Below are 12,951 nucleotides of genomic sequence, written 5' to 3'. Positions count from 1 at the left end.
TTATATAATTTTTTTTTAAGTTGGGGTCTCACTCTGTGGCCCAGGCTGGAGTACAGTGGTGGGGTCATGGCTCACTGCAACCTCAAACACCTAGGCTCAAGTGATCCTCCCACCTCAGCTTCAGTGTTGGGATTACAGGTGTGAGCTGTCTCACCCAGCAAGATTCTTAAATTCAAGGATCAATATTCTAACATACATTAAAAATGTTATAGGGAGACTCCAAAACACGTCAATCTCCTTTCCAAATAAACGTTAACTTAAAAAGCTACAACTTACCACCACAACTGGAAGGATAACCATAAATGCCAATCCATACACAAGTAAAACCTAGAATTGAAGACAAAAAGAATTATGGCCTTCATCAGGTAAATTAAAACAACATCCATGAATTTATTTTGAGGCTTACAGTGGGGTAGCCACTATTAAAAGGATTCCTCATGTATTATCTTGTTTAATCCTTATTCTCAAACTCCAAGAGTAAGGTACCATTATTAACCTTCCTTTTGTAGGCAGAAAACCTGCAGTACACATCATTTACAAAACTAGTCCTAGGACACAGTTAGTAAATTGTACAGCCAGGATTTGAACTCAAATAGTTCAGCTCTATAGCCTATGTTCATATCCACTATAATAAATTACCTTTTAATTTGTCATTTACTGACACCATACAGATAACACCAGTAAAACAGTTTTGTAAATTACATTTCTCTTCCAGTCAGGCAGGTACTTACATAGCCATAACCTCTCAGTAGTGTGCCCTGGGAACAAATGAGATAAGAAGTCCCTGGCCAAACGTTCCTTTAGCGAAATATCAAGAAGCCACTTCATAATGTTGACCAGCAATTTTTATCTACTGATTTTTCTCCTATTACTTGATCCTAAATCTGGTAGTAACTTATTGCTTTTCAACTATTCCTACTAAGCAGAAGCATGATAAACAAGCTTAAGCAGCAACTATATACCCCTCAAGAACCAATTTTAATCTGCCACAAAATAACTTAATAGTCATTTTCACAGACTGTGTGGATTTTGTTTTTATTGCCTCAAAGATAGCCTTTAAACAATTATTTTCAAGAAAGTTGAAGTAGGAATGTATCCCTGAGTAAGATAATTCCTGCCATTTTAGGGTTGCAGTACTATCACTGATTGAGACTGATGTCCTACCTCCTCCTGAAATACCATATGGAATATATACAATTTAATTTATCATACATTAAAATTAGGCATAGTGCTCACGCTTGTAATCCCAACACGGTGGGAGGCCAAGACAGGCAAATCACTTGAGGTCAGGAGTTAAGAGTTTGAGACCAGCCTGGCCAGCATGGCAAAACCCCATCTATACAAAAAATGCAAAAATTAGCCAGGCATGGTGGTGGGCACCTGTAATCCCAGCCACTCAGGGGACTCCAGGAGGCAGAGGTTGCAGTGAACTGAGATCCCACCACTGCTCTCCTGCCTGGGCAACAGAGTAAGACTCTGTCTCAAATGAATGAATAGCACACCAGTATTTTCTCTGTAATAGTTCTTCTTATATTACCAAGACAGATTGTACACAACAAAAATTTTGTCTAATACATTATAATGTATCTTATTTAAATGCACTCACCAGAATTGAATTTTTCTGGTCAACTATCCAAGCTGGCAGGGCAATTCCAAAGCTTGTGGCTGAAATAGAAAAAATACGAGTTTCTGAAGAATCTCTACTTTCAGTCTTAATAAATATATTAAATATATTTGGGATCTATAATATATCCCAAAACTCTCCCCCACAACACAAAAACAAACTTTGAGAAAGACGATCTTATTAGTAGGTCCCCATTACACAAAAGTTCAGGGATATAGTTTATATCTGAAACTTCAAATTTTTCAAGAAGGAAAACAAAACCCTGTGTAAGTACAAATTCCTTCTCTCAAGAAAATGTAAATTATTTTATATGTCCTGAGTTTACATAAACACTATGAACACATAAGAAAATATGAAGTCAGTAAAGAAAAATAGATTTTTTCCTCCAAATTTTTATCAACTAGTAATTGGAAATTATAGTGATTACTCTTCTCTCTGGATCAACTTAAATTATATCGTTCAAACTAGTCTTTAGAAAGAAAAATAAAGCAAAAATTAATGAGAGCTCAATTTATCTATGTTAAACTCCACGTGAGTATAAGTTTAGTAAGAAAATAATATTATTCCTTTAATCTGGTTTACATTTTTATAATATATATCATATCGCCAATATTTTAAAATCATTTACCATACCTTGAGGCCCATCTGGATTTCCAAATTCTTCCCAATTTTTCCGGGACTCTTCATCAGTTAAACTAGCATCAAAAGAACAAAGTTGCAAAATTAGAAAGCCACATCTGAAAAATAAGCACTCATGTAGACAAACTCCATTAGCCAACCAACTCATTTCTTAGAAGATACTGATTCCATGAATCAAAAACAGTCTCTCTGAAATCAGGAGAAAGGGAAAGGGAGGAGCAACAAATGCTGCATTAACAGAAAATGCTAACTACTGCATCTTGATACTAATTCCTGGTTGGCCCATGGTTCTCAAGCTTAGTCAGTTCAACCAGACCAAACTTTCAAGGCCACCACATTTTCCAAGAAGGCAGGGAGAACTGTAGGGAATTTTTTTCCCCCTTATACTCTCACATATTTTCCAAAATTTCTTCAATGAGCATGTTTACACATTAATAATGATAAATACATATTTTTTAAAACATAAATTTAAATCATAATGGTAGCTTCCCTACAAAACAACAGCACCACATTCCGAAAGAAACAAATGACCACCACATGTAAAACTCCATTGCTGTGGGTAAGGTAATTTGCACTGTGCTAACATCATAATTTTCTCCTAAGCCAATTGCCAGAAAAACTAGGAAAATTTCCTCTAAACAGCGGCTTCCTAACCCAGGGAATGTGAAAGTTAAAGAGTAATTTTTAGATACCTAAAATTTAACCCCTGACTTTGACAATGGCTCAAGGTACTGAGTCAAGAGTAGTTTTATTCCAGTTCCCAGTTGAAAGGCATTAAAATAAATTCCCAATTCCTTAGAAAATTTTACAATGTAGTTAAGGAATATAAGGCAGAACCCCTCCCCGTCCCAACACACATGCTCAAAAATGACCAATAACATAATAAGGAAGGCATTCTTGGAGACCAATTGGTAAAAGATCTTGCATATGGTCAAATCTAATTTTAAGCATACTTCTGCTTCTCAAAACTTAAGAGTCAATGTAGTTTCTATTTAACAAAACTCCAATCTGAGATAGGCGATGCAGAAATACCTTTATAAAATAGCAAAAAGGACATTCATCAGTTTTCAATGACTTGAAAATATTTTTAAATTTATCAATTTAGTCATGTACGCAAACAGGTGCCTTGATATCTTTAATCCTTATTTAATTGTAACTCCACTTACACTATTTGATTAAAGGCCACAGAAAAATACAGGGGCCAATGAAGAGCATTACTAGACAGGTTGCAAGTTAATAAGGAATAGTGTTAAGATTTTCTTTTCAAAATTGACGGATGTTTCTGAAAAAAATTTGTCCTAGATTCCCTGTACAACTGTCCGTCCAACTCAGAGTTTTAGCTATTGTTTCTTTCACTATTGTCTAATTGGATCCTTCTGCCCAAAATAATCATCTCTGTCCCCTTCTGCCTTTGTCATTATGGCAGCAAAACAAACTGCTCTGTCCTCTATACAATACTCCCAGATTTTGTCAAATAAAGCACAGCTCATATCAGAGACATTCTGATTTTGCAACCTACACGGACATAGGAGTTATGATTACATTAACTCACTCATTAAACTGACTTCTTTACATTAACTCACTCATTAAACTGACTTCTACAACTGCTGTGTGATGGAACCACGTTGAACATTCAATCTAATAAAATAAGTCAGCAACTTAAAGTCAGTTTAAGAAGCAAATGATTTTTTGTTACTGAGTATTTCAGTATAATACCACTTCTAAGAGTTAAAATACTTAAAACTTGTGTAATTTTAGTATAATTCACATTTAACAAGCTTAAACAAGATTAATGATGCTAAGAGAATTTTTGAAAATTTAATGAGTGTAGTTTCCTAAACATGATTATAACCCTTAACTTTTTTGGGGTTAGAGGGAGGATGATTATAGATTCTCTTATGAATCTAAGGAAATCTATGACCCCTTTGCCCTGGGGAAAATGCACATTACAAAGACACATAAATTGTGTATATAATTTCAGGGACTCCAGATTACAAATCCTGATCTAGAGAATGCTTTCACTAAACTGTAAACAAGTGACCATGAGTTGGCTATGCATAGTTATTATAAGTTACATGCTCATCTGTAAAAACCATATGCTTTTATAAAAATTAACATATCTTTAAGGTGACAATGCTGCCCACTTGCTATAAAATAGCTTTAAAGACAGGTTTTACATCTAAGAGCAAAATCTCAATTCTATCTAGATAATGAACCAGAGAATTAAATGGCATAACTCCTAAAAAATAACCAGACTTTCTTTCAAGTTAGAATCTGATTAAAAAAAAAAAAATGAAATGACCCAGTTGGTTTATTATAATAGGCAACTAAGGAGAGAGAAATGATCTCAACCTATGCAAGTTCTAAAAAACTTTGCACATCAAAGCCTATATAACTGCATTCCAAGGCTGCTAGAGTTATTCACGAGATAGGAACTTCAACTCAAGCACTTAGAACTTATAGTTAGTAAAATATATGCCTTTATCTAATTTACTTCTATTTATGCAAGTTACATAATCTCAAGGTTCTAGGTCCCATGATCATTTCACTTTTTCATTGGTCTGATAGAAAGTCAACTATTTAAGATATTTTATACATAAAATATTCTATAGTTTAACCACAAAACTGAGTTAAAACTAAAGGCCTTATATTATTCTTGTGCATTTTTCAGAATAGTGACCACACATCACAGATTTCCACAAATCTGAGAACAAAATCATAAACTTGAAAATGTTAAAATACCTTAAGACTGGGGGGATAGGGTGGGGAAATTTCACCAAAGCACTAAAATTAAAGCTACTAATTAAATAATCTTGGCTATCTGACTTCCTCTGGAAATGTCTTTTTAAATTACCTGAAGACAGCAATCAAGGCATACCAATACTTGTGAAAAGAGAGTAAATGCTTGAAGGAGACACTAACTGAAAGACAGCAATCTCAAGGACAACTGCTATGCAGAAAATGTAATACACACTTCAGAAATCCTAATGGCACTGCTTTATGACAGAATCATATAGTAATCCATACAGATAAACAGCAAGCCACAAAACAAGGGGAGAGAAGGGACATAGTCAATATCCTCTAAGTACAAAAATAAGTAAGGTGATATCTCCCAAACTTCTGTCATTCACATGCCACTTTCACAATTTGCTATTATAACTTAGTATCCAATTACAAGTAAACTTCTTATTGCATTTTGCAGATAATCGTGTGTTTTTTTTGCCATTTGTGGCAACCCTGCATCAAGCAATTCTATCAGTGCCATTTTTCCAACAGCATGTGCTCACTTCATGTCCCTCTGTCACATTTTGGTAAGTCTAACAATATATCTAATGTTTTCACTATTATTTTATCTGTTATAGTGACATGTGATCTTTGACATTTCTATTGTCATTGCGGAGCTGGCACAAAAACTGCACCTGCAGAAGAAAAAGAACTTAATACACATGTTTTCCGAATGCTCCACTCACTGGCCATTCCCCCATCTCTCTCCCTCTCCTCATGCCTCCTTATTCCCTGAGACACAACAAGATTCAAATTGGGCAAATCACTAACCCTAAAATGGTCTCTAAATGTTGAAATGAAAAAAAGACTCACATGTCTCTCACTCTGAATCAAAAGCTAGAAATAACTAAGCTTAGTGAGGAAGGCATGTCAAAAGTCAAAACAAGCCAAAAGCTAGGCCTCTTGAGCCAAACAGTCAAGTTGTGAATTCAGAGCAACAGTGCTTAAAGGAACTTAAAAGTGAACACACAAATAAGAGGAAAGTGAAACAGCCTTGTTGCTGATTTGAACAATGTTTCAGTGGTCTGGATAGAAGATTAAACTAAGCACAACATTCCCTTAAGCCAAAGCCTAATCCAAAGCAAGGCCTTAACAAAGGCTGAGAGAGGTGAGGGAGCTGCAGAAGCTAGCAGATGTTGGTTCACGAGATTTTCCAAAAGAAACCATCTCTACAACAGAAGTGCAAGGTGAAGTAGCAAGTGCTGATTTGGAAGCTGCCGCAAGTTATCCAGAAGATCTAGCTAAGATCACAATGAAGGTGGCTAAACAACAAATTTTCAATGTAGACAAAATAGCCTTATATTGGAAAAATAACACCATTTAGGACTTTCATAGCTGGAGAGAAATAAATGTCTGACTTCAAAGCTTCAAAAGACAGGTTGACTCTCTTGGTAGAGGCTAATGCTACTGGTGACTTTAACTTGAAGCCAATGCTGATGTGCCATTCCAAAAGTCCTAGAGCTCTTAAGATCTATGCTATATCTATTCTACCATGCTCTATAAATAGAACAACAAATCCCTGATGACAGTACATGTGTTGGCAGCACGGATTACTGAATATTTTAAGCCCACTGTTGAGACCTGCTCAAAAAAACAAAACGATTCCTTTCAAAAGATTACTGTTCATTGACAATGCACCTGGTCACTCAAGAACTCTGATGGAGCTGTACAAGGATTTTAATGTTGTTTTCACACTTGCTAACACAACATTCATTCTGCAGCACACAGATCAAAAAGTAATTTTGACTTTTAAGTCTTATTTAAGAAATAATAACACTTCCACTAAGCAATTTCAGAGGCTGAGGTGGGCAGATCGCCTGAGGTCAGCAGTTCAAGACCAGCCTGGCCAACATGAAACCCTGTCTCTACTAAAAATACAATAATTTGCCAGGCACAGTGGTGCATTCCTGTAGTCCCTACTACTCGGGAGGCTAAGGAAGGAGAATTGCTTGAATCCAGGAGGCAGAAGTAGCAGTGAGTCAAGATTGTGCCAATGCACTCCAGCCTGGGCAACAGAGTGAGACTCCATCTCAAAAAACAACAACAAAAAAAAAAACACAAACACTTTGTAAAGCTATAGCTGCTACAAACAGAGTGATACCTCTGATGGATCTGGGTAAAGTAAATTGAAAACCTTCTGGAAAGGATTCACTATTCTAAATGCCATTAAGGACATTTGTGATTCACAGGAAGAGTCTAAAATGTCAGCATCAAGAGGAGTTTGGTAGAAGTTTATTTCTTTTCTTTTCTTTTTTTTTTTTTTTTGATATGGAGTCTCACTCTGTCGCCCAGGCTGGAGTGCAATGGCACAATCTCAGCTCACCACAACCTCCACCTCCCGGGTTCAAGCAGAGTCTCCTGCCTTAGCCTCAAGTAGCTGGGATTACAGGTATGCGCCACCACACCCGGCTAATTTTGAATTTTTAGTAGAGATGGGGTTTCTCCATGTTGGTCAGGCTGGTCTCAAACTCCTGATCTCAGGTGATCCACCTGCCTCAGCCTCCCAAAGTGCTGGGATTACAGGCATGAGCCACCACACCCAGCCAGAAGTTGATTTCAACCTTCATGGATGACTTGGAACAGTTCAAGACTTCAGTACAGAAAGTCACTACATATGTGCTAGAAATAGCAGGAGAACTAAAGAAGTGGAGCCTGAAGATGTGACTGAATTGCTGGAATCTCACAATCAAACTTGAACAGATGAGTTGCTTCTTATAGTTGAGCAAAGAAAGTAGCTTCTTAAGATGGTACCTATTCCTGACAAAGATGCTATGAACACTGTTGAAATGACAATAAAGGATTTAGAATATTACATAGACTTAAGTTGATAAAGCAGTGGCAGAATGTGAGAGGATTGACTCCAATTTTGAAAGAAGTTCTGGCCGGGCGCAGTGGTACACACCTGTAATCCCAGCACTTTGGGAGGCCGAGGTGGGTGGATCACAAGGTCAGGAGATTGAGATCATCCCAGCTAATACAGTGAAACCCCATCTCTACTAAAAATATAAAAAATTAGCCGGGCACGGTGCCAGGCGCCTGTAGTCCCAGCTACTCAGGAGGCTGAGGCAGAAGAATGGTGTGAACCCAGGAGGTAGAAGTTGTAGTGAGCCAAGATCATGCCACTGCACTCAAGCCTGGGCAACAGAGCAAGACTCCATTACACAAAAAAAGAAAGAAGTTCTGTGAATAAAATACTATCAAATAGCATCACATGCTAGAGAAATCTTTCGTGAAAAGAATTTAACTAATGTAGTCAACTTCACTGTTGTCTTATTTTAAGAAATTGTCACAGCCAGCCCAACCTTCAGTAACCACTATCCTTATCAGTCAACAGCCATCAACATCAAGGCAAGACTCTCCAACAGCAAAAAGAATGCAATTTGTCAAAGGCTCAGATTACTAGCATTTTTTAGCAATACGGTATTTTTAAATGAAGGTATGTACCTTGTTTTTTAAGACATAAGGCTACTGCACACTTAATAGACTATGGTATAGTAGAAACAACTTATATGCAGTAGGAAACAAAAAAATTTATGTGACTCACTTTATTGCAATATTTGCTTTATTGTAGGAGACTGGAACTGAACCTATAATATCTCCAAAGGATGCTTGTATTTACTTACATGTTTAAAACGAGTTTACAAAATTATACATCACTGAGTCCTCAAAAGACAGACAATCTCATATTTTACTCTTTCATTCAATATAAGAGCTGTGTGGGGATGTACTTATCAAGAGTCCTGAAGAACCTAGTTAAGTTTCATCTCCTGGAAGATTAATACCCAAGAGATCACTGCATCTAATTTTAACATACTCCATTCTGTTTCCCAAAAGTGTGCACAAATGTTCCTCAAACTTTACAAATACACAGACATGTGTGTGTGCATATAATGTATATGTGAATATATGTATCTCACAATAACAATGCACCTTACCTAAGGTGTAAGACCAACAAGAAAAATTATTTGGAAGTTCTAAAAAGATTTGTGAAGAAAGTTTCTGAGCAGTAAAAAAGGAGACCTTAAAAATCCATATCTCAACAAGTACAGTAGTTATTATCTAAGAATAATCTTGTGTGAAGAAATTCTAAGAAGAAAAAGATACCAAAAATGAAGTACTTAAAATTCCAAATTAAACTTGTCTTTAAATAGTTTAAATGAGATAAGCTATACACTGTCAAAACAAGAGAAACAGAACAAGCCTAAAAAAAAAAAAAAAAACATAGAAATGATAACAAGATCTAAGTATACCCTCCTCTAATCAAGATGCTAATAAAACAGCTCAATTAACTTATCATTCACCATTTAATTTAATCAAGTTTACACGGCAAAAATTAAAGTTTAATTAAATTAAATTACCACGTTAGTGCTGCTGTGTAGTCTCCTAAATACCTGGTAGAATCAACATGAAGTAAGCACTTGGACAAAGTGTATGACAACTATTTTACTATTTTATTAAAACAGAAAACTATCCTTTTTCTTTTTTTTTTTTTCCTCTTTTTTTTTTTTTTTCTTTAGAGATAGGGTATTACTCTGTCATTGAAGCTGGGCTGCAGTGGCACGGTCACGGCTCACTGCAGCCTTGACCTCCCAGGCTCAACCAATGCTCCCATTTCAGCCTCCCAAGTAGCTAGGACTACAGGCACCCACCACCACACAGGGTTAATTCTTTTATTTATTTATTTTTTTTTTTTGTAGAGATGGGGTCTTGGTATGTTGCCAGGGATGGTCTCAAACTCCTGGGCTCAAGCAAACCTCCTGCCTCAGCCTCCCAAAGTACTGGGATTACAGGCATGAGCCACTGCACCTGGTTTATCTGTACCATTCTTAAAAATCTGTAATGGATCCTGATACTTACGCAGCATAAGCTTTTGCTATCCTCATGAACATAACCTCATCACCTCCTTTATCTGGATGATATTTAAGTGACAGCAAACGATATTGTTTTTTAATTTCTGCCACTGTAGCTCCCTAAAACAAAAAAAAAACAAGCTTTCTGTCAGCAAAAATAAGCACAATTCTGTAAAGAAATAATCCTATTTTGAACTTAAAATATGAACTACTCAGTATTTTGAGAAAGACAAAATCCATTTTTCATCCTATATTATTTTCCCATAAATTTCATCCCATACATTTTTAAATAAAAACACTTATATTGTCCAATATATGTATTTTATTGAGCACCTATGTGCCATGTGATCATTTGAAAGTGAAAACAGATGACACATTTACATAAAATAATACTGACATTTAAATATCAAAAAATAGGCCGGCCACAGCCTGTAATCCCAGCACTTTTGGAGGCTGAGGCGGGTGGATCACCTGAGGTCAGGAGTTCATGACCAGTGTGGCCAACATATGGTGAAACCCCATCTCTAGCTGGGTGTGGCTCTCATCTCAACCTTCTTGGCTCAAACTATCCTCTCACTGTGGCCTCCCAAGTAGCTAGGACTATAGGCGTGTTGCCACCACACCCAGATAATTTTTTTTTTTTTTAATATAGAGCTTGGGTGTCACTACGTTGCCCAAACTCCTGACCTCAAGGGATCCTCCCACCTTAGCTTCCCAAAGTGCTAGGATTACAGGTGTAAGCCACCGTTCCTGGCTGATATTAGTTTTCTAAGATCCCCAACCTAGACTTTACCACACTGCTTAAGTGTCAATGAATACAAGGTCATAAGATTTTTATCATTCAACTAACACAAATTAACCTCCCAGTTTTAACTTTGCATTAACCAATATTACAGATCTCTCTTAAAAATATGCCTTTAGGCCGGGTGCAGTGGCTCACACCTGTAATCCCAGCACTTTGGGAGGCCAAGGCAAGTGGATCACGAGGTCAGGAGATCAAGACCGTCCAGGCTAACACAGTGAAACCCCGTCTCTACTAAAAATACAAAAAATTAGCCAGGCATGATGGCGGGCGCCTGTAGTCCCAGCTACTCGGGAAGCTGAGGCAGGAGAATAGCATGAACCCAGGAGGCAGAGTTTGCAGTGAGCCAAGGTCGCGCCACTGCACTCCAGCCTGGGCGACAGAGCGAGACTCCTTCTCAAAAAAAAAAAAAAAAAAAGAAAAGACAAAAAAACACCTAAAAAAAATGACCTCTCCTCTCATCTTCAAATACTTTTATTATTTCAGCAATTAAAAACCAATTATTAATAACAATCAACAGTTATAGCTTAAAACAGAATAACAGAGGATTAGACGTCTTATTTTAATAAACTGACCAAAGTCTGATTTCTGTAGGAATGAACAATTTCTTTTAGAATGAGGACCTATAGCATTTTCATGGGATCATTAAACTAATATGCATTATATAAAAATACTACTTACGGGATCCAAATTTAATACTTCATAAGGATTGTATTCTTGGTATTCTCGGTCTGTTTTGGAAACTTTATATGCAAGGAATAAGAACAATGCCCATCCTGCAAGCAGAACTATTTTCCTGTTTAGGAAAAAGGTAAGTGAATCATCAACAAATACATCTGCAAAGGGTCTAAAGACATTACGGCAAGGTCAAGGCAAAAACTCTAAAGTGGTACCTTATCACTATGCTACTGACTCAAATTCTACAATCACTGGGTTACAAACTCCTGTTACAGCAAGGACAGTGTCTTTTTTACCTTTGCATTCTTTATAATCTAGTACAGTGTCTACTATGTCATATTTTCTCACTTACTATTTGCACAATTTTAAATACGAAGTGAATTCAACTTACTAACTTATTGGACCTATTAAATTAGATCAAAATATATAAATACTAAGTAAACCATTTAATGGAAAATGCTGGAAATCTGACCCAGCAATTACACTTTTATTAAGGTAAACTAGGAAAAACAATTGGTCAGTTGTGCAAAAATAAATACATAGCCTTGTTTATAGCAGTAAAACTTTGGAAACCACCTAAATGTCCATTCATAGGAACTGATTAAATAAATCATTTACAGAGAAATAATTAAATAAACCATGATACAGTCACACAATGCAACATTTTGTAGCCAACAGTTATAGAAGGATGTTCATAATAGGTTAAAAGTATAAAAGAATGTATCATTTGAAAATAGGCCGGGCGTGGTGGCTCAAGCCTGTAATCCCAGCACTTTGGGAGGCCGAGACGGGCGGATCACAAGGTCAGGAGATCAAGACCATCCTGGCTAACATGGTGAAACCCCGTCTCTACTAAAAATACAAAAAAACTAGCCAGGCGAGGTGGCGGGCGCCTGTAGTCCCAGCTACTCGGGAGGCTGAGGCAGGAGAATGGCGTAAACCCGGGAGGCGGAGCTTGCAGTGAGCTGAGATCCGGCCACTGCACTCCAGCCTGGGCGACAGAGCGAGACTCCGTCTCAAAAAAAAAAAAAAAAAAAAAAAGAAAATAAACTAATTTCTGCTCCCTCCAATGTGTTCTAGTGAGTAAAATTATGTAAAAGATTAACATTACCAGCACTGGAGAGGTTAAAGAAAAAGAGAAACTCTCATACACTGTACACTCTAAAGTAATATCTGGCAATAAGGTATTAAAAGCCCAAAGAAATACATACAAATGGATTGTTTTTCTATCAACCCATTTCACTTCAAATAATTTGGAAATAAGTATAAAACTGTGGTCACAGATGTAAATAAGAGAAAGTATTTCACCATAGAGATGTACCCATTAGTTTATTTGTACATTCAATGAATCTTTTTTTTAGACAGAATCTCGCAACCAGGCTGGAGTGCAATGGCATGATCTCGGCTCACAGCAACCTCAGCCTCCTGAGTAGCTGAAACTACAGGCTCACACCACCACATCCGGCTAATTGTTGTATTTTTAGTAGAGATGGTAGAGATGTTGCCAGCCTACAACAGCAAACTTTTTTAACACTTTTTAAACCCAAAATTTCGTAACAGCCTCAATATGCTTA

The 12,951-nt window shown here is 36.8% G+C and overlaps 1 protein-coding gene across 1 annotated transcript in view; it reads right to left on the bottom strand.

The window, feature by feature from the left end:
* Positions 1-12,951, bottom strand: part of SEC63 (SEC63 homolog, protein translocation regulator) — an 88,317-nt gene that overhangs the window by 41,790 nt on the left and 33,576 nt on the right. The window contains 5 exon segments of the mRNA NM_001266833.1: positions 277-327; positions 1,607-1,665; positions 2,258-2,319; positions 9,905-10,017; positions 11,381-11,495. Of these exon segments, the coding sequence (NP_001253762.1) occupies positions 277-327; positions 1,607-1,665; positions 2,258-2,319; positions 9,905-10,017; positions 11,381-11,495 (400 nt within the window).

Source organism: Macaca mulatta, chromosome 4 (genome assembly GCF_049350105.2).
Source record: "Macaca mulatta isolate MMU2019108-1 chromosome 4, T2T-MMU8v2.0, whole genome shotgun sequence".
In the NCBI taxonomy this organism is placed as follows: Eukaryota; Metazoa; Chordata; class Mammalia; order Primates; family Cercopithecidae; genus Macaca; species Macaca mulatta.
This window is presented reverse-complemented; position numbering and strand designations above follow the sequence as displayed.